The 26,485-nt window shown below is 42.7% G+C and overlaps 2 protein-coding genes across 2 annotated transcripts; both read left to right on the top strand.

The window, feature by feature from the left end:
- Positions 1–18,700: 18,700 nt before the first annotated feature.
- LOC147625619 (polyubiquitin 11-like) lies at positions 18,701–19,674 on the top strand. Its single transcript, XM_086817135.1, has one exon. It carries the CDS (start codon positions 18,789–18,791, stop codon positions 19,476–19,478), a length of 690 nt encoding a protein of 229 aa, XP_086673261.1. The 5' UTR covers positions 18,701–18,788; the 3' UTR covers positions 19,479–19,674.
- A 143-nt stretch (positions 19,675–19,817) lies between these two features.
- LOC147625618 (uncharacterized) lies at positions 19,818–25,243 on the top strand. The gene is made up of 3 exons (XM_086817136.1): positions 19,818–22,284; positions 22,371–23,536; positions 23,753–25,243. The coding sequence occupies exon 2, from the start codon at positions 22,434–22,436 to the stop codon at positions 22,785–22,787; it is 354 nt and encodes a 117-aa protein (XP_086673262.1). The 5' UTR covers positions 19,818–22,284; positions 22,371–22,433; the 3' UTR covers positions 22,788–23,536; positions 23,753–25,243.
- The last annotated feature ends 1,242 nt before the right edge of the window (positions 25,244–26,485 follow it).

The raw sequence follows: 26,485 nt of genomic DNA, 5'->3' as shown, positions 1-26,485 counted from the left end.
TTCTGCCATAAGTTGTGCAATGTTATGATCCAAGGATGGAGCTTGTACCTGAGATGTTGAGGCTATCTCTACTCGTGGTGGGGTCGGCACACTCAGAGAAGATTGGAATGTGGACTCAATATGAAGAGTGGCCTCCTTCTTCCAAAGCAATACGAAGAGCCTCTTTAAAATTAGTGGGATCTTTGCTAAGAACTTTTCCATGCAAGCGGGGATCCAAAGCCCTGATAAACTTGCTCATCTTAAGGTGCTCCATTGCTAAAGAACTCTTTGAATCTCCCATAGAAGGTGAAGAAGAAGAAGCAACAACATGTAAAGCAGCTTGTTGATATTTGATGAACAAGGCTTCATACCTCACTGAAAAGGCAGAAACTGACTCTCCTTCCTTTTGGAAAATCTGATCCAATTGCAATAGTAAAGCATTTGGTGACTCCACTGTCCTAAATCTCTCCTTCATTGCTTTGGTCAACCTTTCCCAATCATTCTTGGACTCCTCTAGCAAAGCCTCATGCCAAGTTATGGCCACACCCTCCAAGAAATTTGGAAGTATTTTTGCCCTCTCCTTCATAGACCAACCCATCAAGCGGCATGCTCGGTTAAACTCTCGGAGATAACTCCCAGGTCTTCTCCTTCCGATCCTTAGAACACCGGAATGTTGAACATCTTGCACCAAAAGATGAGTAGCAACAAGGGAAATTTACTTATTTCAAAATAACTTTCCTTTAATCATGCAAGACCTTGAGATTAAAATAGAATAATTCTAAGTAAAACCTGCCCGTCATCTCCACCAAAAGATGTGGCACAAAGTTGGGGTTTTGACTTCGGTCACTTCTTAGAATCAAAACACACTTGTATGAAACCTCATAGCCTCCTCACCTCCCTTTCTCTCCCTAGGTTAAGATAAAGATATACACATCAAAGGTGAGATCATAATTCATGGAAGGAAAGATGAAAGGCTCCGGAGAAGCAAGAATTTCTGCCAGTCTGGTAGGTCCAGACAAGAGGGCAATTCTTTGTTGGAAGAAAATCTTCCGACTCAGGATTATGTAAACGAAAACATACAATGAATGTTGGTAAGGTTCATCCGTTCGAATTGGGCAATTTGGACGGAATATATTAAAGTAAAAGAATATAGCAATCACTTACAAGAGGATAAGACACATGGGATTAGCCTTTTGATAAGAGATTAAGAGGAATTAATCATTATTAAGAAGAAATAATGGCTAAAAGTCTATAAAAATAGAGACACAGAGAATTTCGGTTTTAAATCCATAGAGATTGTGCAAAAGAGGATTACATAGGTATGTAGAGCTTGAAGAGAGCTTCGCGCCTATATAAAAACTTTTGAAAACCGGCAACCGAGCGAAAAGTTATGAGCATTTTACTACAAGATTTTACTACAAGACTATAAAACTGCCAAAATTCGCCTAAAAGTTAGCAACTTTGGGAGAAATTCTGATCATCATCAATGAAGTAAAGGATTAAGAAATTAGTTATATGAGTAGAAAGAGAATATAAAGAGCTTCCTAGCCATATGATCAATTTTAGAAACCAATACCCAAGTGATGAGTAATTACTAGTTGAAATTTAGGTATTGGACCACAAAAACTGCACTTCCCTCTCTTTGCATGAAACCTCAATTTTCACATAGCCTCTTGCCTCTCATCTCCTTCATGATTCAAGCTAGAGGGTAAGGGTTAACATTGCTCAGCGGATAATCGTAAAGATTTACCTATGGGTCCCAAAGTCTTTCCACATGCTCATTACCAGCTAAAACCATTGGTACCTCCAAAGGAGGGCGGCAATAAGGCAAGGGCTACCTTGAGAAGTCACAGGCCCGCCAAGATAATAACTCCTTATCCCACTTATCATGAATCATCAAAGAGGTCCAAATTGGGTTAAGCATGAGGAGCTAATGCTAAATGAGACATTCACATGTAAAGAGAATGTTTGAAGATAAGAGAATGGCAATGACACAAAATGCTCAATTGAGGAGGCTTCATTCATTGATTTGAAAGGGAGAGGAGGGCTCCTTTTATAGGTGGAGAATCACCCTCTCTTCCATGTTACAAATTACAACATAAAAATCTTCAACCCTTCAGTGACATAAGGGTAGATGTCACCATCAATTGTCCTCTTAGGCTAAGTCTTCTATTGATTATTAAATTGAAGACTTTTTGACTTTGAAAGTGTGATGGATAATAGCCAAGTCTAAATGGCATGTAGGTGGAGATCCCACTTACAAATGGTGGAATTCTCCTCTTCCATGTAGGCATTCTAGAAGAATCTTTCCCAATTATGCACCTACACACACTCCTCCACATGCCTTCCACACTCCCCAACTTGTAGCCTTATGGTGAATACTATATTAATAATACAATTAAAATCCATGTAAGCATGAAAGCTCACTTTTATTTTCCACATCACTAGCCTATCTACCATACCAAAGTATTTATCAAGCATACTTGTGGCATTTACAATGTGTGCACCCTAAATCAAGTAAAACCATTATATTTGAAGATAGAATGCTATTATCAGAGAAGCCACCAAGTCGCCGTATCACCACGCCGTTATTCCATTGTGGGCGCCGCAATCTTCTTGGACAAGCTTCCACCTTATTACCATTGAGAAACCATCAAAATATGCAGAAAATTGAAAATGAAATATATCAATTTTTCATGTCACAGTACCCTAAAGAAGCCACGCCCGTACCATTCTCACCACATCAAGAGTGTACGCTCATTCCATCCACTATGGCCATGGCCGTTTCCCAAGAGAAGCCATGACCATACCAACTTCTAGCCATGCCCGTACCCTGAAGAAGCCATGGTCGTACCTTTCTGGTTGCCATGACCGTACTATTCTTTGCCACGCCTGTGTCCTTCCTGAAACACTAGAAAAAGGGACCCACCACTTTATTTTCCTCACTCTTTGCTCTTCCTCTAGCCAAACCCTTGGAAATTTATTTCTTGAGCTTGCACCTTCCTGCCTCCCATCCTCCATTACCATGGCCAAGCACTCAGACTCCTCCCTTGAAGTCCTCACCCATACGCCCCCAAAATAAGAAGAAGCATCTAGCTAGGGGACACTTTGAAGAATATGGCAGGCACCCCACACATCTGTCCCACCTTGGCGAGCCCTTGATGAAACAGGTGAGTGGACACACTATCCACACAGCCTTATAACAATCATAAGATGGAGCACAACCTCCTCTATTATACAGGGCCTTGCTACTACAAAGCTGTGCCGATCCAGCTAATTGTCGCCCACCTTGGAACCTTGGGGCCCAGACTCCTCCCTTGAAGTCCTCACCCATACGCCCCCAAAATAAGAAGAAGCATCTAGCTAGGGGACACTTTGAAGAATATGGCAGGCACCCCACACATCTGTCCCACCTTGGCGAGCCCTTGATGAAACAGGTGAGTGGACACACTATCCACACAGCCTTATAACAATCATAAGATGGAGCACAACCTCCTCTATTATACAGGGCCTTGCTACTACAAAGCTGTGCCGATCCAGCTAATTGTCGCCCACCTTGGAACCTTGGGGCCCTGATCTATTCAACTGTCTATATTTCACCAAGACCTACGACGCAAATGCTGCCAGTCGTCGCGATAGGTTTTTGATGCTATCGGCCAAACCCAGACCATCCACGTGAGTCTCGATGTGGTCTACCAAGCCCTGCACATCCCGAGGAGGACGAACCAGCTGTATGTGCGACTAACCAACACCACCCATCGGGCTCATGGAACCTACCAAGGCACCACCACCAAGGATGGGGTGGAGTGGGCCAACATCACTAAGGAGGAGCTTGTCATGCTGGCCAGGGTCATGTCATTTCTGCACCACTTGATGGACAGATCGATTCAATAGATGTAGCCTCTCTACACACTTGCCAGGGTCCACCAAAACACACCCATCAACTGGGCAGAGTACCTGCCCAGTTGTGGGCCAACATCACTAAGGAGGAGCTTGTTATGCTGGCCAGGGTCATGTCATTTCTGTTAACCACTTGATGGATAGATAGATTCAATAGATGTAGCCTCTCTACACTTGCCAGGGTCCACCAAGACACGCCCATCAACTGGGCAGAGTACCTACATAAGGAGCTGCACTCCATATGTGCCAACCCACATGGAAAGCTCACGGCCACATCCCTACTCACAAAGGTGTTGTACCATGTCATAGGGTGGGACAAACTTCCCAAGACCATTCAGCTGCTGCTGGAGGGGTCAGATGCAGTGCCAACCTCTCTCCCTCCCCCTCGCTCCTCTCCCACCTCTCCACCCTCCAAGCGCCACCACCCTAACCCTCATCCACACAGGAGCAGGTTCCACCCCAATCCAGTCCTGGCCCAGATACAGAGGCACAAGCCATTGAAGCCCACCACAAGGCTGTTGTGGAGGAGGTGCAACAAAAGGCCTCTTTTGACCAAAATCTATACGAAACCCCACCACCCCATGGGCTCCTCTCCTTTCCCTCCTCACTTCTCGGAAGTTGGCCCATCCCTGCCTCCTCCCATAGAAACACATTGGAAACCCTTCATTGAGCACACACAGGTAGTTTCTGGTCCCATGAGGCTTACTCTGAAAGGCATTCGCTCATCACATGGGGAAGTACCGAACTTTACCCAAGGCCTCTCCCACTTGCCCGAGAGCTTATCAGTCAAATGATGGGCTGCATATACAGGCTGCAGGAACTCACAATAGTAGCATAGCAGTAGGGGAGCAGCAGATGTTGCTTACAAAGGCCTAGGAGCAACAGAGCCAGGAAGCTCTTTACAACTTCATCGCCCCCAACATCAACCTCCAATAGGCATATTGGAGGATAGAGAGTGGACCCTCGCCAACACCCTCTACTCACTCTCAGATCTTTAAAGACAGCTATAGGCAACCCACAAAGTAGAGCAACGAGCCTTGGACAAAGAATAGGACCTCCGGCAAAGAGCAGCCACATCTAAAGAATCCCTCACAAAAACCAACCTCGACTTTCGGCAATACCGTGAAGTCAAAGAGGAGGCCCTCCACCACAAAACCGCTTGACTCGAAGCCGCAGAAGCGCATGCCACCCAACACCATCTAGCCCTACCCCTAGCATGCTCAAAAGAAAGGTTGACGCGCTAATGGACACTGCCGTGACTCGAAGCCGCAGAAGCGCATGCCACCCAACACCATCTAGCCCTACCCCTAGCATGCTCAAAAGAAAGGTTGACGCGCTGATGCACACTGCCACCACACGGAACTCCCCATCCTTGCCATTCCTCCACAGAACCCATCCTAACTCCTTGAACTTCATTTCTGCACTATTTGCCTAAACTTACTTCAGCATGATATTTTCATAGATGAACCCCTCTCACAAGAAGCCAACTTCTCCTATATCCTAACCAAACTCCTGCTTCATAGCATCTCCCTCTCCTAGCAACCTTCTTCTTTTAAGTACATCTCCTTTTAGATGAACCCCTCTCACAAGAAGCCAACTTGTCCTATATCCTAACCAAACTCCTACTTCATAGCATCTCCCTCTCCTAGCAACCTTCTTCTTTTAAGTACATCTCTTTTTCACCCACCCCACCATATTTTTTGCACTCCTTGCCCATCCCCTCCAAGCCAACCTTAACAGATCATATCAGATGGCTTTCCCAAATCGATCTCGTCAAAATGGTTACCCTAGGGAGAAGTCCCTTGGCTTACAAATTCATCATTATTCACACTTTGAGACCATGTTTATCGACCATCTTTATGAAACCAAAATAAACAATCCCGTATAGCAGCCGCCTTTCTTTAAAAGAACAATCACATTTCTATAAATATGTAATAAACAATCCTAGATTTTAATCAACGGCTAATAATTAAGATCTTGTCCTAGTACTCAAGTAATGTAGAGACAAACATGGGAACGTTGGTATTCTCAAGCCAAATGCTACATCTCAAAAAATCACATAGACTTAAGTAAAAATTAACCCATAGAAGGAATGAAGTCCTATAAGTAAAAAATAACACATGGAAAGAATCAAGTCCTATCCCATGTGGTGGGTAGACCAACTACGAATAATTATTCCAACTATCTTGTAAGTCTCTCTCTTTAGGTTGGGTTCAAAAACTTCCAAGTGCTGTAGACATGTATGCAAGTGGAACTCCAAATTGTAATGCCACAAAATCTTTGTAAGAGAAGATTTTGATGTTTTTAAATCTGACCTATCCTCTTCTTTGCCTCCACACAAAAATGTGGAGCATCGAATAGAGCTTGCTGGTGCGCAACTCCCCTCCATAACGAATGAGTTTGGTCAAGGAGAAAGAGGTGCCAAACAAAGATAATTAAGGAGTACCTAGCGAAAGGACTTATTCACACCAATTTCTCACCATGTGCTTCTTCGGTTTTTCTAGTTAAGAAGAAAGATGGTTCTTATCAAATGTGTATAGATTATAGAGCCTTAAATAAACGTACTATAAAACATCGATATCCAATGCCAAGGATCGATGATTTAATAGACACTCTAAGTGGAGTTAAAGTCTTCAATAAGATAGATTTAAAAAGTGGATAACATCATATTCATATTGAAGATGAAGATGTATCTAAGATTGCTTTTCGTACTTGTTTTGGTCATTATGAGTACCTTTTAATGCCATTTGGGCTTACTAATGTACCATCCACATTTATGATATTAATGAATGATGTCTTTAGGCCATTCATGGGTAAATTTGTGGTGGATTTTATTGATCATATTTTGGTTTATAGTAAATCTTTACTAGAGCATGAACCACACTTGTTTATAGTATTTGGAATGCTTAGGGAAAAGGTGTTGTATGCCAATAAACAAACGACTTTCCTATGTCAAGAGAAAGTTGAATCTTTGGGACACATTATATTGGTGCTAGGCGTAAAGATGGATCCAAAGACAGTAGCAGTTATATTGGGTTGGCTTGTTCCACAAGACATTACTACGCTTAGATCTTTCTTAGGACTCTGATTTTTATGGAAAGTTTACTATTTTCTATTCTGAACTAGCAGTACCATTGACTGACTTGTTGTTGCAAGTTACTGTTATTTATGTCTAGATCGACACTCAACAAAACAAAGTTTTGATAAATTAAAGCAAGCGGTTACACTTGTGTTGAAAATCATGGAGCAATCATTACCTTCTGTTATTGAAACGGATGCTAGTAGCATTTCCATAGGATCTGTGTTGAGCCAAGAAGGCCGAGTAGTGCCTTTTGAGTATAAGAAACTCAGTAGTTTGCAACACAAGTGGCCCACACATGAGCTTGAATTGTACGCAGTTATACATGCACTTAAGGTGTGGAGGCATTACTTATATGAAGGTGAGTTTAAGGTGTGGAGGCATTACTTATATGAAGGTGAGTTTAAGGTATGGAGGCATTACTTATATGAAGGTGAGTTGAAGGTGTACACAGATCATGATACAGTGAAGTATTTTTGTAACCAGCTGGATTTAAGAGGCCATCAAGCAAGATGGGCCGATTGATGCAAAAGTTTCACATGGAAATCTTGTATCGACAAGGAAAAGAGAATGTTGTTACCGAGGCATTGTCTTGCATAATGTATCAGATGAGTTTTAATATAGTCGAGAATGAGATCATTTATAGAATACGTGAAGCTCAAAAGACGGATCCATATGTTCAATCGTTATGGAATAAGACTAACCCACTAGTAGATGATGAATCAACCCCATCTTCTTTAATGTGTCTGGTAAACATAGATTTACCATTGAGAATGGAATTCTCAAGAGGAATGGCAAGATATGTTTTTTGAACTTAGATGATCTGAGGGTATTAGTAGTAGTGACATGAGAATGTCACAATAGTTCATGTGCTGATACTTGCGAATTAAGAAAATAATTGAGCTCATTAAGTGCTTCTACTCATGGCCATGGTTAAGGAAACATATTAATCATTATGTGGCACATTGTTTACAAGTTCAGGTTACTAAATTCGAGCATGTGAAGTCGTTCGGGATTGTTACATCCATTGACTATTCCAAAGAGGAAATGGCAGAGTACTTCCATGGATTTTATTATAGGTTTACCCAAAACCAAGAAAGGTTTTAATGATATCTTTGTAATTGTGTGGGGATAGATTATCTAAAATGTCACATTTTGTTCCTACTTACAAAGTTGAAGCTCCATAGATTATTTATTACTAATGTGTTTAGATTACATAGCTTTCCACAATCTATTGTGTTGGATAGAGATCTGCAATTTACAAGTAATTTTCCATAACATTTTTTTAGTAAACTTAGCATGTAACTCTGCATGAGTAGTAGCGATGATCTGTGATGGTCAGATCGAGACACTCAATCAAGTCTTAGAGGATATGTTGAGAGCTTCTATCGGGGAACGACAGAGCGAAAGAAAATTATGTAAGGCTTTATTGGAGTTTGCATATAATTCACGCAAGCATTCCTCTGCATAGTGTTTTAAGCTTATGCATAGTACTTTAAACATAATGCTTGCATAAGGCTTGTATAATATTTTTTTAATATTCTCTTTGTTTGTATAGATGTGGCAATATTTGGCTATACTCCCACCCCTGAGCAGTTTGGCAACCTATGCAGCAGGCACCCCTTTACCATCAGGTCCGCCCACGCCCATAGCCCAACAAAGTCCCTTTGCCAGGCACTTTACCCTTGCCAGGCACTTCACCTTCCGTGGGTGGCATAGTTGATGACTCTCGTGGTGGGAAGGAGGTGGTAAACTACTTGTGCCAAGTAGTTTTTGCACACTATAAAGACTGCTTTATACTAAGCAGCAAAGGGAGAGCTTAGTGGATGATTGCATTAAAGTTGTCCAAACAGCAACACCTCCAACTGGCGGTTGTCTTCAACATCAGCACACACCCTTTACTGTGGCGACCTCGTACATCCACTGCGATGGCCATGATCCTCCTTTTGCAGAGCCGCCACACACTTCATTAGCTACACCGTAAATTACCAAACATGGCTATTTCCCATGCACTGCGATCCACCTTCACGTGTTTACTAAAAATGGCCTACATCTACACACAATTGGCACCAAAGAATAACATCCAAAATCAGCCCACGACGACTCTTCCCCTTCATCACATTTGGGATTCCCATATATTTCCACGTGGAGGCATTATATATGGTAAGAGTGCAACCATCAAAACCATGACTCCATACTTGCTTCGTCCAATCATTATCCCAATATGGAGGCATTACCAAGAGCTCTTAAAAGAGCATGAAATCATCCTGTTCCAACATACATGCATCAAAGCCCAAAGTTTGATTGCCGCATACAACCACACATCTATGACGCCCATGCTGAGTCAATGGCTGCTCCCATGACTTTACCACAATACAGAACATCACTCATGTACACATGTACAAGTTGAGTTTGGGGTTTTCAAAAATCTTCACACAATGTGAGTTCAAGGCCTACTTTAAAAATCCCTTATCTGTGAATTTTTCACACCCTTTTTCTATACAACCTGTGAATACCCCTTTAAATGGTACCCTTTTGTATGTAAAAAAATGTGTAAAAATGGGATTTTAAAAATCCCTTCTCTTGAACCTACGTGTTACACTTACATATTTATGAGTGCCCCCCCTCCCCCCCTCGAGGAGAAATATGGATCAACCTCAAGAAAGTGGGCCCACTCCACCTCTAGACCTAGTGTGAAAGACGGCCAAGGCAAGAGCCATCAAACCCAGATCCAACTACCAAACTGGAGAGCTATACCCGTCTCGGGGGCGGCAGACTTATTTAGAGCTCCAAAAACCATGCCAAACCAAGAACTAGGTCCATCTTCCCAGAGGCCTGAGACATCATACCAGAGAGAATGGGTCCACTCAGGCCCATCACCCCAACAAGGCCCTCTAGCCTATCAGCAGTACCCACCTCAAGGGGTACACCCACCAGTGTACCAAGCAAGACCCCATGGGCCACAACCTGGTCCTCCCAAAGGTCAAGGACCCCCACTTGTATACTATCCACCCGATCTCGCTCCTCCATGACCTATTCCCCAACTTGCACCACCTGCACCTGCCATGACAGGGCTAACACCTGAAATGTTAAGGATTGCTATGGAAATAGAGAGGGGGTAGCCCTGGCATTAATCCCCCTGCACCAGTTCAACCTAGGCAGGAATGAATCAGACCAGCAAACATCTTGAAGCTGATCATGAAGTTTGATGGAATAGGTGATCCCATTACTCACTTGGAGATGTTTAATCAGATTTGCGAAGCATTTGTCCATAAGACGATCATACAAAGATAAGCACCTTTGGCCTCACCTTGTATAGCAAAGCTGGCCAATGGTTCAGATCTCTAAGAGTGGAATATAAAGCTTCCTTCGAGGCTCCAAAAGAAGCTTTCAAGGTAGGGTACTCTCATCAAGGTACCTAATGGAACCCTTTTGAACAGCTCAATAATGTCAAACAGACTAAGGGCGAAACCATTAGACATTACATAAATAGAGTCAGATATCTCCACTCATGCTGTAATGCTGTAGATAAGTTCTTTGATGAGAGACTAATTAAGAGATTTCTGGAGGGACTCAAAGATATTCCCCTGCACAACTCCTTATTTGCTTTGGGTCACACCTCAACAATGATGCAGGAGGATGAAGGTGCATCACAAGCCTCCTTCAAGACCACCAGCACAAAGCCTCATGAAAAGGGTAAAGATTCCATGTCTGGACAAAGGGTAAAGTAACTAGCCACCGCCCCCTAATGCAACAAATGACCCAGCAATGGAGAATCAACCAAGGCCGGGATTGAGGGGGCCATCCACATCTTTATCCTTGAAGGGAACTTGTATGGTGCCCGACCTGTCGAGAAAACCATATTGGAACCAATATCCTCATCTTTGACCCCGCCCAAGCCTTTATTGTACCTACTGTGTAAAATGGGGGAATCACAAGATCTCTAACTGTTACCATCACAAGGCTGTCTTGGCTCAAGCTATGCCTCACCCCCATAAACCCCAGGAAACCGCTGGATTTGCCAATCCCTACACATCACAACGCTCCCCAACTTGGCCAAGAGATGCCCCTACCACCCCCAATACTCCCACCTTAGCCCCGGTTACCCAGAGTCACACTAGTCCATCAAATAACTGTGAAAAAACTCTTTGAGGTGGGAATGAGGGAGAAATCCTGGAGAGTCCCACTTATGAAACCCAAGAGCCCATGAGCCTGCCCTCACAAATTCTCAGTCACACTATGTTATGGAGGGTGATCAAATGTACCATGTGTACTTAGCAGCCTCGATATCGCGGGGGCTAGGGATATGAATTGAACAACAAAAAGACCGCCCATAGGGGACCAATTCCTACACATCCTATATATGAGGAAGCACCTATTGTTGACCAAGTACAAGAACTTCAACTTGAGGCTATTATTGACCATGAGACCTTATAGGGGACCAATTTCTACACATCCTATATATGAGGAAGCACCTAGTCTTGTTGACCAAGTAGAAGAACTTCAACCTGAGGCTATTATTGACCATGAGACCACTACTACTCGCACAGGTACTGTATATAATAGATATCTTTTGACCTTCAAAAATCATCCTCTCGTGAAAATGCGAAATGGATGCCTGAGCGGTTTTTCCGCGCCTATCTCGACATCATCCAATCTTACTTTCAAACACGGGCCGATTGATATGATGCAACTGAGGACAGTTGCTATCTCCCGGGCCGGAGGGATGTCACGGTTTGTCTGTCCATCCTTCTATGGTTAATTGGGGACGCCTAATTACCACTATGTTCAAAGCATGGCACTTGGGTGATTCCAAATATTCCACATATGAAATTAGGGATAGCTCGAACTAAGTGTGGATTTATTACTTATGTGCTGTCGTGGACTTGTGGCATGTGTTGCTAACTCGTAGTGTGTTTGAATGGACAACCTTGTAGGTTGGTGAGTTTGGCGTGATGGCGGCGATATGGTGCGAGCTATTACCGGATGGTTTCTCATTTTGATATTTTTGCCGTAGTTTTTACGACGAGGGTTTGTATTTGGCCGCCCATTTTGATGTATTCGGGCGTGGACCTATTGAGCTGCCCACTTTTGTTATATTGGGCATGGATTTATTTATTTGCACATGAATTAGCCCTTGGGGTTTTTTTGTAAATATCATTTAGTGTTTAGATAGAAACACTTTAGCTAATCTTGTGTTAAAAGCAACCCCCATTTTTGTAAAGGGCAAGCCCATGCATAAGTGTACATCTATTTTTGGCTTATAGGCTATTTTTGAATAATAAAGCATAAATACTCAAGAAGTGGAAGGAAGCCGACACTTCTTGAGGGGGGATAGATTGCACCCAATGAGTCTCTCTTGTCTCTTTATGCTATGTTATGTTTTTATGTTATTTATTGATATTTCGGTTATGGTAATTTAATTGAAGAGATGAACCAGTTGGTTTTTGGTTGGACGGTGTGTCTCCCCATAATCCTAGTGGTTTCAACTATGGTGGCATACACATTGTGAGAGTCTTTCTCTCTCTAGTGATAGCGATGTTGTTGCTCTAGCTCCCTTGGCTATATTCTCTTGTACAGTGACAATGGTGCCACTGCACTTCGATTTCTTGCTACCCACCTCTTTGCACATGTGCACGCGTTGCCTCTATTGCACACGGTGGTGGTTTTCTATGCGATGCCTTGGGCTACGTCGACTATGGATCCATACTTTGCTAATTTGCTTAGCGAGGATTTACAACTAAGTATCGCTCTTTCCTCTTGTCTATCATGTAGCCCTCACAACCTTGCTAATATGTGTGCAAGGCTTTTCAAACCCTTGCTTTCCTCTATTTGTATCTATTGCTTGATGGCAATATGGCTACAACACTTTCTTATTGATGTTGTGTTCTTCTTGCTAAATGTTTGCTCTTGCAGTGCTCTCCTTTTGCTTCTAGGCTCCCCTTGACTGTGTGATGTTGTACTTGGTACGTGCAATGCTGAGGTGTGAGTCTCTTGTGCTTACTATGCTTGCCCACTCTACTATAGTTGCAATGTCTTACAAGCCCTAACAGCCTATTGCACCTGCTTTAAAATGGGCTTAAGAAATGGGCAATAAGATTGATAAATGCTACAAATAAGAGAAGTATGGAATCATAAAATAAAATTGGCCTTAACTCTTACTAAGAGCCATCCCTAGGGGCTATGATACCATGTTAAAGTTGAGTATCTAGGGTGGCTCATAGCAAGTTGGATACACCATTATTAAAATGTATAATCAAAGGCTAAATAGAATTATTGCAAACTTAATGGACACTTAAATGAGATAGACACATTGTTTGATTCAATTGCTCTCTTGAAATACAATGATTCATGCCTCTTATATGGGCAGGTGTATATAACCTTTGGTAGTGTGAACATGGATTCCCAAATGGCTAGTTCCTATATGATTCCAAGGAGACAAGACTACCCCACCTATGCAATCCATGTGATCTCTTACATATTCTCTTGGCTTCACCCACTCTTACTTTCACATGCCCTTTTACTAGGATGATTTGCAACCCTTCAATTTATGCTTTTCTCACTCACTCTCGAACCTCATTTTGTGCTTTTCATGGCACCACATATTTCAACACAAGTTGTCAGAAATAACTATGTTATACTGATGATCCATTGTTTTTCGTATCCTACTGACATGAAAAACAGGATGTACTAGAGAGCTCTTCGGCAACTCAAGTTTTTATGCTACGCTACGAATCTTCTTAAGGATTTTAAACATACCACAATATCTAAAGGAAAGCTTTTGACACTTTCTATCTCGAGAGTCCGACTTTGGAGGTACTTTTAAGAAAATAAAGTCACGCTCTTCAAAGGTCACTTCTCTACAGCTCTTGTCAAGCAGCATACATTTTTACACGATCTTATGCTATCTCTTATTGCATTTAGCATATCTTGCATGCCCTCAAGTAAATCCTTGATAGACTAAATTTTCTCCTTCTCTACCCCTACGACTACAGGAGATCTTGGCTAGAAACCATACATCAACATGAATCTCGCTAAATGTTTCAAACTATTATAACTAATCTCCTAATGCGGTAGGTATTTCTCCCAATTGGATTGCTCGAAGCATATCCTCTAACACCATGTAGCATCTATCCCACTCATGCTATGACCTCGAAAGCTTGTTCAAAATTCCTTCTAAAATGTTCTCTTAAACTCGACTCAAGTGCGAGGAGATCTGGCACTATCGGCGGCTAGGCTTGTCCACCATTTGTATGCCTTGCCCAACAATATCAGGTTGGTCTCAACCACTCTATATTCCTCAAGTGTATGCCTAAGGTAATGTAGGTTAGACCATTTTTGTAAAAATATGTTGATTGCATCCTTATTGCGTTCTTTTTCCTCCCCCCCAAAGACTCATGCTTTATCTTTTAACATGTTCGTAGCCGCTCCAAACTACATGGTAGATGCCATGGACTGCCTTCGTGCAGATCGCACGGAATCCCATCGAGTAGAGTTGAAATTTCACTCTACTCGATTGAGGGAACTCAATCGAGTAGAGTGAATTTCAACTCTACTCGATTGAGGAAACTCAACAGGAACGGTGGGACTATTGACTGGCCCCCCAAATGGTGGTGTTTGTCTCAAAGGACTTTCAAGATATCCCGCAAGTTTGGGTTCTTTTAAAACAACTCCAAGAGGGTTTCATGTGAGACCTCCTGTGTGCGGGGGGGAACCTCATCAGGTTGTGCATCTACGGCATCCTCCTCCTCAATGTCTAAGAGGTTTTTGTTCGTGTCTAAGTTCATTTGGGCATTGTTTAGATCTACATCGTCTGCTCCTAAATGTGGGTCATCTTCAGCCGCCTACTACGGACTAATCTATGGGGTCATCAAAGGATAATGGTAAGGTCTAGGTCGCACCATGAGAACTATCAAGCTTGTGCATGCTAAGTCGGGTTGTCAAATGGCCTCTGTCTAATGTGCATGTATTTCTTGACACATACGAGCAAGCTTGCCAAGCCGGAGAAAGGTGACAAAATCCTGGAAACACCCCCTAAGGTCAAAGTTGAGCTATCACTCGATGCCATGAGTGCAAATGACGAAGATGCAAAAAGAATGATGTAAAAATAAGCACAAGTGCCGAATTACCAGATTTCTCTTGCGAGTGTACAAGCCGAGTGCAATGTCAATGTCGAGGATGAGCTACATCGTCTTGGGATCAAGGACTAGCTACATCATTGTGGGTGCCCTTTCCTCTGGGCCTTTGGCGGACTGTGTGTTGCTATGGTTGGTACCACCCGCTTACCTAGTCACCGAATGTTTTGGATGCCGTGGCCACCTCCACAATTTTTCTGCCAGCCATTACATGCCTCCACAACCTAGGTTGGAGAGCACTATCGTGAGTGCTGTTGCTTCAAACACTCACCTTGTGTGTTAGCTAGTGTGGGCAGTCCAACAGCACATAGGTGGACAAGAGGCTTGGCCCGCCACATCTGACAATGCAAGGCACACATGACCAACCACACAGCTAGTCACAGGGCACACATCCGCCACAGTAGGTTACGTGACACAAGGCCCACACGGCCCAAATAGTAGGTCAGGCGCTGTCGCTTCAAGAGAGACGTCTGCTTTGCCGTCCAACAATCGACATGTCATCTAATTACCTCCGCTCGGAGTCCATTGTCTGTTTTTGCTGGCTGGTGCCGTTCATCACGCATGCTTATGCGCCCTCGTGTGCTGTGCCGATGTCGGTACCTTGTTTTGGTTGTGATGTTGGCATGTGCCCTCTCCTTTTGATGTATACTTCTATGGACGTCCGTGTGATGTCGATTGTCCTCCCGCTTCTATGAGGCAACCTTCACATGTGGGGTGATGAGGGCCTTCTGAGTGCTCGATGATGACCACCTACCTCACCTTTTCACTGTGCCTCCACATGACGAGATGGCCCCCTAGCATAGCACCTCAAAAGACTCTCATGGTGGCCCCCAAGCATAGCACCTCAAAAGACTCTCATGGTGGCCCCCTAGCATAGCACCTCAAAAGACTCTCATGGTGGCCCAACGTATAGGCATATGGACTAGGTACCTCTCAAGTCCAAACAATTGGGCTTTTAGGGTCAAAAGGTAGCGGAAAATTATGTTTTTCCACAAGCAAGCGACTTTTGGCATGACAATGATCGTGTTTTCCCAAAAGCCACTCCCTTTGCGGTCATGCTCCTTTAGGAGGTGTTTGGGCTTGTCAAGTATAATTTTTGGTATTATTATTCTCTTTTAAAAAACATGTATTAATGAAAAAGGAGCAATACATGCTTGCTTTTAGTATTGACCAAGAGTGATCGAATCAATACGTCCCTTTCAGTGAAACCACTTTAATCATCCCAAATAATATTCTATTTAATTTGGGTGGTTGAATGACTTTGTTTTTTTTTAATATCGGAGGTGAACATTATGTCCTTTTTTTACATAGTTGTCCAACCTAATCTATCCAATGAAATTAGTTTAAGGGGTTTAATTTATTGCATTCTCACCCTTAACCTTCAATGCACAATGTATATTGAAACACACTGTTCTATTGAAATGGTATGGTAAGGGTACAATCTTGTATCTTTTTGTTATTTAGAATTTGAAATAAAACTTAATGGTCCCTAATTTCAAGAGCTTTTTCACCTGCTTTCTCTAGGGAAAATAGTTTGAGGATAGAAGGAGAGCTTGTGAGGAGATGTTGAGGATAAGGATGGTTTGCAATGCCTACTTTCAATAGTCACTCCACCAAAAATTTGCAGCCATCTTATTTTGAGAAGCAAAAACTTTAAAATTTTAGGTTAGGCATTGAATTTTGGTATTTATTTAAAAAAGAGAAAATATATACTAAAACAAGTTGCAAAATCCCTTTTGCAAAAGTGTGTCTGCCACTATGCCACTATGTATTTTCTTATTATAAACAATAACTACACTTACACGAACAACGAATGTTAATCAAAACATATGTACACCAAATCCAAAATTCTCAAAAATAGAATCGTAAAAGAAACCTCGACCCTTTTCTTGCTTGATGGTGATTGACTTTTTAGTGTAAACAATAACCATATTTACAAAAACAATAAATAATAAATTTTTTCGAAACATATCTACACCAAATCCAAAAAAATTTAAGAGCAAAAATTAGAAAATAAACCTCCACCCTTGGATCAGTTGATGATTAACCCAATTGAACATTTCCCCCATTTCTCACAATGTCTTGCATAAGGCAAGACTAACAAGAAAAAAAAAAAACTCTATGCATAGCTTTTAAGATTGTTACACTGTGACTTTGCTCCGAGGCATGAGAATAGGTCCTAAGTGGGGTGTTTTTGGGTGGAAACATGTGAACGTGGCCTTAGGCTTTCCACGTCACACACACAAATGCAACATGCAAGGTGTTAGATAGTAGTCACTCACGGATGACCAATAATTGAGCAAGTGGCTAGAAGACTTGGTGGGAACGAATCTGTTTTCGGATAAATCCAATGGAATCTGTTTATCCGAATCTGTTTTCGGATAAATCCAATGGAATCGTTCTATGTAAACTAAGTGAACAATTTCCCCCATTTCTCACAATGTCTAGCATAAGGGAAGACTAACAAGTTAGAAAAAAAAACGAAGACTTTGCTCAGAGGCATGAGAAACATGTGAACAGGGCCTTAAGCTTTCCATGTCACACACACGAATGCAACACATGCAAGGTGTTTGATAGTAGTCACGGATGACCAATAATTGACCAAGTAAATCCAATGCAATCGTTCCGTGAACAATTTTCCCCATTTCTCACAATGTCTAGCGTAAGGCAAGACTATTTAGTGTAAACAATAACCATATTTACAAAAACAATAAATAATAATTTTTTTCAAAACATATCTACACCAAATCCAAAAAAAATCAAAAGCAAAAATTAGAAAATAAACCTTCACCCTTGGATCAGTTGATGATTAACCCAATTGAACATTTCCCCCATTTCTCACAATGTCTTGCATAAGGCAAGACTAAGAAGAAGAAAAAACTCTATGCATAGCTTTTAAGATTGTTACACTGTGACTTTGCTCCGAGGCATGAGAATAGGTCCTAAGTGGGGTGTTTTTGGGTGGAAACATGTGAACGTGGCCTTAGGCTTTCCATGTCACACACACAAATGCAACATGCAAGGTGTTAGATAGTAGTCACGGATGACCAATAATTGAGCAAGTGGCTAGAAGACTTGGTGGGAACGAATCTGTTCTCGGATAAATCTAATGGAATCATTCTATGTAAACTAAGTGAACAATTTCCCCCATTTCTCACAATGTCTAGCATAAGGGAAGACTAACAAGTTAGAAAAAAAAACGAAGACTTTGCTCAGAGGCATGAGAAACATGTGAACAGGGCCTTAAGCTTTCCATGTCACACACACGAATGCAACACACGCGCAAGGTGTTTGATAGTAGTCACGGATGACCAATAATTGACCAAGTAAATCCAATGGAATCGTTCCGTGAACAATTTTCCCCATTTCTCACAATGTCTAGCATAAGAACAAGTAAAAAAAATTACTGCGACGGCATGAGAAACATGTGAACAGGGCCTTAAGCTTTCCATGTCACACACACTCTGCGTGACGAGCAAGTGGCCGAAAGACTTGGTGGGAAGATTTTTTTCAGATAGGTCCAATTGGATCGTGCCACGTGTACCAAGTGGCGGTGCTAAGTTTGGACTGGTCACAGGAGAGACGTTAAAGGGGGAGGATCGCGAGCACTTGATTCTCATCTTTCTCCTGCCGCCATAGCTGAGCTCCTTCTCCTTCTCTTCTCTGTGCGTTAGCTTCGATTTCCTCCTTCCGCCATGCAGATCTTCGTCAAGACCCTCACCGGCAAGACCATCACTTTGGAGGTGGAAAGTTCCGACACCATCGACAACGTTAAGACCAAAATCCAAGACAAGGAGGGCATCCCGCCCGACCAGCAGCGGCTCATCTTCGCCGGAAAGCAGCTCGAAGATGGCCGAACCCTAGCCGACTACAACATCCAGAAGGAGTCTACCCTCCACCTTGTCTTGCGTCTTCGCGGAGGTATGCAGATCTTCGTCAAAACCCTTACCGGCAAGACCATTACTCTGGAGGTAGAGAGCTCCGACACCATCGACAATGTGAAGGCTAAGATCCAAGACAAGGAAGGTATCCCGCCCGACCAGCAGAGGCTTATCTTTGCCGGAAAGCAGTTGGAGGACGGCCGCACCCTCGCTGATTACAACATCCAGAAGGAGTCTACCCTGCACTTGGTGCTCCGCCTGCGTGGAGGTATGCAGATCTTTGTGAAAACCCTGACTGGGAAGACCATAACCTTGGAGGTTGAGAGCTCGGACACCATTGACAATGTAAAAGCAAAGATCCAGGACAAGGAAGGGATCCCGCCCGACCAGCAGAGGCTTATTTTCGCCGGAAAGCAGCTCGAGGATGGTCGCACCCTTGCTGATTATAACATTCAGAAGGAGTCCACCCTCCACCTGGTCCTTCGTCTGCGTGGAGGCCAGTGACAGGGTTTCTGCCAAGGTTTCTTTCTGTTAACACTTAGTAGGTTTTCTGTTTTGTGTATGCGGCCTATGTATATGATCGGCCGTACTACTTGTGTCATGCGTTTGGAACATTTATGATTTCTGCCTAATCACCACATGGAGATGTATTGTTAACGTCTCCTTCTGTGAAGTTCTTTCTAATATCTCCTTCTGTGAAGTTCTTTCTTTTGGTTGATGTATTGTTAACGTCTCCTTATGTGAAGTTCTTTCTAATATCTCCTTATGTGAAGTCGTGTCTTTTGGTTGCTGGCTATCAAATGGTTCTCTTTTAAGAGTTTTAAGATTTTCCCTTGCATGGTGTAGTCAGCGTTAATTTAGCTTGCAGGAGGATGGGATTATGGAATTGAAAGTGTGCATGTATGTGCAGCTGGCATGTGCACACTCTCTATGTCGTCTACTGTATCATTTCAGCCTGTATCTCAACTGCCTAGCATGCATGCATGCATGGGTTTTTTACTTTGTTAAATGTATGCGGGTGTCTATGAAATGGCCGTAATGTGACTTATCCTCACAATAGATACCTCTCCGTACATAACATTCTGTCTATGAAATGGCCGTAATGTGACTTATCCTCACAGAATAAATTGAGAGCTAGAGACAGAATGCACAGATATGTGCTTGTTAATGATATGGGAGATTCAGCATGCAGTGATGTGAAACATGTGCATTGGAGGACCAACTTAGTTTATGTGATTGTTGTGAATGGCACAGCGCACTTTCAGCAAGGAAGATTATAGATACCTCTGTACATAACATTCTGTGAGGATAAGTTTTATAAAGCTAATGGCAGAATGCAATGATATGGGCAATTGCATTGATGTGAAACATGTGTATGTGAATGCCTTGGTGATTGCCACGAATGGCACAGCTCACTTTAAGCAAGGAATATAACAACTGCTTCTCCTTGCATAAACATCATTCCCAAATGTTTGTCCTGTTCAAATATTGGTCATTATTTGCTAGGATTAGATAACTTAGCGGGCAAAGATGTGGGAGATTCCAGCATTTGATGATCTGGAACATTCGCCTTTGACAACAGTGCACCTTTAGCCGTGTTTTTCTTTGTCTTGTCCATTATGGATAATGTTTCCTTGCAATGTTTCGTATCTTAACCTACAAGCATATTTGTTACTGCTCATCCTCCCAGTGTTAAGAAAATGAGCTTGTCACTGCTCATCCCCTCGGTGCAATTGGAGGCACCTGTTGTAACACATAACATCACATCTTACCCATGTTTCATTGTCCTGCACCTGTTGTAACACATTCGCCTTTGACAACAGTGCACCTTTAGTGGATTGGAGGCACCTGTTGTAACACATAACATCACATCTTACCCATGTTTCATTGTCCTGCACCTGTTGTAACACATAACATCACATCTTACCCATTCATTGTCCTGTCCAATGTTTTAGCCGTGTTTTTCTTTGTCTTGTCCACTATGTATAATGTTTCCTTGCAATGTTTTGGATCTTAACCTACAAGTATATTTGTTACTACTCATCCTCCCAGTGTTACGTAAATGAGCTTGTTACTGCTCATCCCCTCAGTGCTATGCAAATGAATGTTTAGAGGGTCCAAAACAGGTTGAAGAATTTCCCAGTTAGCTAATTTCCTCTGAAAAAACGAGTTAATACCATGGCACTCAATTTCATGGCATATGGTACGTCATGCATATAATGGCAAACCATGTTTCATGCGATCTTTCGTGTTGTTTGGTGTCAGTAATAATTGCCTTATATAGGTGGTGGATGCAATAAATAGTAGCCCTCGCAATAGTAGCAGGTGGTGATAGTACACTATACGCCTGTGTTATCTGGCATCTAAACATTGTTTGAGATTCATTTGAACATTGGTTGGCAGTTCGACGTAGTAATACTATCCTCCTGTATCTAAAACTATCCTCCTGTATTTGGTGGCATCAGAACATTAGAAGGTGCTGTTAAAGCAGGTATAGTACACTACCCTCTTGTGTTTTGTGGCATTGGAACATTGTTTGGGAATTTCACGGGGCAGCCGTCACATGTAACATGTGTAGTGGCAAAAGTACCAAATGTAATAATGTGTCCCATGTGTACAGGGCTAGAATTTGAAGATTGCAGTATCCTTCCAAGGGGGTCAAAACCTTTAGAAGAGGTCAAAACCTTCACCAGCAGGGTGAAAATAAAATTACCCTTCAAAGGAAGGGAAGGGTTTAGGAAAATTTAATAATATGCCCTTCCAATCTCTTCATAAAGAAAAGCTAGTTAAAGCAAAGCCCTTCAAAATTAAAAATTGGGGTGCCTTTCAAATTCTAGGCCTGCATGTGTAGTCGCAAAATAGCTTTGGGTGAAATCATGTTCCAAAATTGCAAAAATGGCAGATGTTGCAGCAGCAGCCCAAACGAGATTTGATGCAGATGGATAGTGTAAGGCAGTAAGTTTTGAATCTGCAAATAATGTCACTTGTAAATAATAATGTCTCGTGTTGAAAGAATAGATTTTTTAAGATATATATAAATGTTGATATTTGGAAAGGAGCGTCGTTTGCATGAAGGTGAGTACGTTTTCTCTTTATTATAGACAAGCCACCGTTCGGCGTCACGTCCGTTCATTTCTATGAATGCTGTGCTGCTGTTGATGGGATGTGCAGGATCACGACGGTGTTAGGGGCCGACGTGAGGTGTGGGACGATAGCACACAGACGGTGGATGAGATTCGAGACACAGAACACGCGAAGCACGAGGCCCGTCAACTGTGAGCGGGCCATGGTGTACGCATTCTCGCATCAGGTGACCACTCTGTAGTTGGAGTAGAGTAGTGTTCTGTCCGACGGAGTCACTAACGATCGTCTTTCTGGTCCACTTTTTTGTAGCAGCTGATGGGCGGCCAATACAGCAGCAAGAGCACGCAGATGGGCTGGAATTGACTGGAGCTTTGGATGGCCGCCTGGCCTTGGGGGAATCGCCACGCGTCTCCCGCCAAAGAGCCAACACCGCGGGCGACTACGCCGACATGCATCTCCGAAATGGCGATCATCGGGGTCGACAACGGTGCCGCCACCAATGCGGTAGTCTATGACGCCACGTACGGCCAGCCTTGCCTGATGCTTGTGTTCAGCAGCTTCTCGGCGCCGTCGACACGGCTTCCGGCGTCTGCCAGCTCGCGCGGCCACAGTTTGACCAACACCTCCCTGCGCGACGACCTCAGCGTGGCAAGCTTCTCCGGCGTTGGCTACATGGCCACCACAGAGTCCGCTCGTGCAAAGCTTCGCTCTCACAGCACCCCAAAATAGCGTCCCGCGGCCACAAGCGTCCATTCCGACGATGTCGAACAGCTCTCCACCTGTGTTGCCAGAAAACGTCTTCCCTCCGCCAATGCGGACCACAGCAGCTTACTGTGTATTGCTCTCTCATGCTCTCCCTAGGGCTGTTCGCTCTGACAAGCGGGCGGGATTCCACACTCTCGGGGCTCTCTCCACATCACGTCGCCGCCTTCTTTGATAAGACATCGACTGCACATTGTTGGCCAGCGCTGATGGGGAGCTTATGGTATGGGCGATTAAGAATTGTAGACTGATAGTATGTTTACAAAAGCAAGAAATCTTTCATACATTAATTTGACCATATAAATTCCCACACACCCATTTTACATGTGTGTATGTATATGTTTAGGATGTATGTTTAGGGGAAGGAGGGTGGCAGTAATGCCAGTGGCGAGGGTAGAATGTGTGCAATGTGCTTGGCTGCGTTGCGTTGCCAGTCATGTTTAAGGGTTAGTATCGGTGTATATTAATCAATAATAATTGAAACAAATGATATCAGATTCTGTAGCTTATGCACAACTAACTTTTGTTTACAATGGTGATTTTGAAGTTTTTATATGCCAGGGCAGCAGGCGGGCTCAGCAGTGGCTGAATGATAATGGCAAATGTGAACCAGGAGGCTGAAATAGATAACAAGACAAAGGCTGTGCAGTTTCTTGGCCGCTTTGTCCCAGTCATTCTACAAAACTACAATGGCCCATGCCCTCTTCTTGCCATTTGTGAGTGCCTCCATTGGAGCTTTTTACCAATCACAAAACGTCTACAAGATTTACAGTTGATGAAGAGCTCATGTGTTTCATTTTTATGTTAGAAGTCATCTCCTGTCTTTATCAGACACCAGGGCCTCTGTTGTGGGTGTGCCCGCCCTTTGTAGGTGTTTTCTCATTTTTCCTCACTCCCCGTATTTTTTCCCCATTTTTTCTTTTTTTTACCAGGTGTGGGAGGCAGTTTTCTGCACCCTGGCTGATCCAGATACTGGCCGACTGTTGGTCAGAGGTTCTGGATGCTGGCCGACTACCCCTTCTGGTCCCCGACCTCTCATGCATGCTGGCCGACTGGTGGTAATGGCTGCAAAACAAACAATGAATCTGAAAGATGGCACCTTCACATGCAATGCCACCACACAGGCATGCACACACACACATATAACGACACAGGCACACACGTTGCATATTGCTGGTATATATATTATATATATATATATTGCATCGCAAAACAAACAATGAATCTGAAAGATGGCACCTTCACATGCAATGCCACCACACAGGCATGCACACACACACATAATGACACAGGCACACACGTTGCTGGGAGTGAGAGAGGTCCTGATCAGATCATTTGAATCTAAGTGGGCATATGGCTGGTATATATTATATATATATATATATTGGTGATGCAAGTGTTTCTTGTGTGTTTTGTGCATGCGAGAATGCCTCCTTGGGCTAACCTTTATAGTGGTGTGCTTAACCCTACCCGTCGGAGACGGGACATGCTACTAGTAGGTGAGATTGTGGGGTGAAACTAGCCCTCAAATTTGAAGGGTAATACCAACATTACATCTGACTAACTTGGAATTGGAAGGGCATACTATATAGCTACGACACTTTTTTAAAGCTAGGTGGGGTGAGGTGGGGTCGACCCGATCATTCATCGTGTTGTTTATCAATAGTCCAAGGTTTATGACAAAAAGATTTGGGAAGTGCACAATAATTATAGCCATCGATGGGGATTTGGCAAAATCAATATGAGCAACTATAATGAAATTGGGCTTTTGCTTAAATAGTATACAAAGTAGAGGCATAGGGTTCTCTTGGTGCAAGAGAAGTTATGCATTAAGGTACAGAGAGCATCTCTTAAATTGTTGATTCTTACATGCAAGGTGAATCGCATTACATTGTCACTTAAACAACATATTTGAGAGAGATTTTAAAATAGGCCAACTTATTGTAGGTTTTTAAGTGATGTTATTTCAATTACTAGAGCCACATACCCTGACTCGAGGATGACAAAAACAAATATAAACAGTTGTAAAAAAATGGGGCCACTTAAACAATTAGTCAAATTGATCATACAATTTTTATCGTACTTTTAGGAAATCTGCCTCTCGCACAGGAACACTTGTTGTAAAATAACTTATGCACTAGGATTAAATATAATATGCTCATCACTTTCTTCATCTGTTTCGCTTGATTGATTCTCTTATTTTATTGATTCTAAGATGTAAGGTATACCACATTATGTTTCACTTGATTTATTCTCTTATGTTATTGATTCTTAGATGTAAGGTATATCACATTACATTGTAACTCAAATAAGGTAGATTTAAAACCAAGATAACTTTTTATAGTTTTGAAATGATGTTATTTATGATTGAAAAAGATTTGGGAAGTGCAAGATAAGGCTTATAACAAAGCCATCAAGCTTAGGCCAAAGAACTATAAGCAACTATAATGAAATGGGCTCACTTAAATGGTTAGTCAAATTGATTATATTACCCATTATACTGCTTTTAGAAAATGTATCTATCTCAAGCAAAGAGCTTGTTCATGCAAGAGAATTATGTATTGGGATAGAGCATCGATGTTCATGTAAGAGAATTATGTATCGGTCAATAGAGCATCGATTTCTTAAGATTCGCTTGATTTTCTCTCTTGTTTATTTGATCCTTAGATGTACTATGTTGCAACTTAAACAAAATATGTGAAAGAGATTTTCAACCAAGAAAACTGTGTGTAGGTTTTCAAGTGATGTTGTGTTAATTATTAGCCACTTACGCATTCAAGTGATGTTATTTGAATTATTTGCTGCTTACGCATCGAAACTAGTGGGCAGAAAGTAAAGCCATTGGCCTTTGACAAAAGAAATATAGGCAAATGTTATAAAAATGGGCGTACTTATATGGTAGTCAAATGAGGATGAAAGCAATGAGGTGGTCTTGGAACCGCAAGCACAAGTCATTAAGCTAGTGTCGAGGCTAAGGGTGGTGCCACTAAAACAAAGAGAGCAAGAGAAGAAAGAAGTGACTACCACAAGGCAAAATCCACCCCATTAAGTTCACCCCTACTACACTCCTATAGTACTCCTTCAGTGCGCCCTTAGTGCACTCCCTAGTGTACTCCAATCCACTAAGGGTGCACTCCTAGTGCACTAGAACACCTTCGCTTATTGGAGAAAGCACTCGTCTCTTCTATATGTTTGTTTAATGGGAGAGCACGATCCAAGTGCCCCTCCGTGGGACGAGGCCGTTTCGCATTACATGCGGGTGCCTGAGGCTGAAAAGGGCCTAGCGCGCCAGAAAGGAAAGGTTGTACGTAGGCCCTAGGGTTTCATTAAAAGGGGCTGAAAAAAAAGGTCATCCAGATGGATTAGGATACGCATACAAATAATACCACGACAGGGCCGACCCTATTTTATACTGCTGTCTGACCTTGAATCAAGAGCAATAAATGACCTCCTTTAGAGTAGGTGCAAACTATGCTATCAGAGAGAGAGAAAGAGCGCATTTATGGGGACCCTGCGGTATCACCCTCGAATATTGTGGCCGGTAATCGAGCGCTTAGGGCCCATGCCCCAGTGATTCGATCGGGCTAGACGTTGGATCCTTACCCGCGCAGGTAGGATTAATCGACTTGGACAACGCTGTGTTCGGGCTGGTGGTCGTAGTCGGC

This window comes from Cibotium barometz, chromosome 23, assembly GCF_041138505.1.
Source record: "Cibotium barometz isolate CiBa-2024 chromosome 23, ASM4113850v1, whole genome shotgun sequence".
In the NCBI taxonomy this organism is placed as follows: Eukaryota; Viridiplantae; Streptophyta; class Polypodiopsida; order Cyatheales; family Cibotiaceae; genus Cibotium; species Cibotium barometz.
This window is presented reverse-complemented; position numbering and strand designations above follow the sequence as displayed.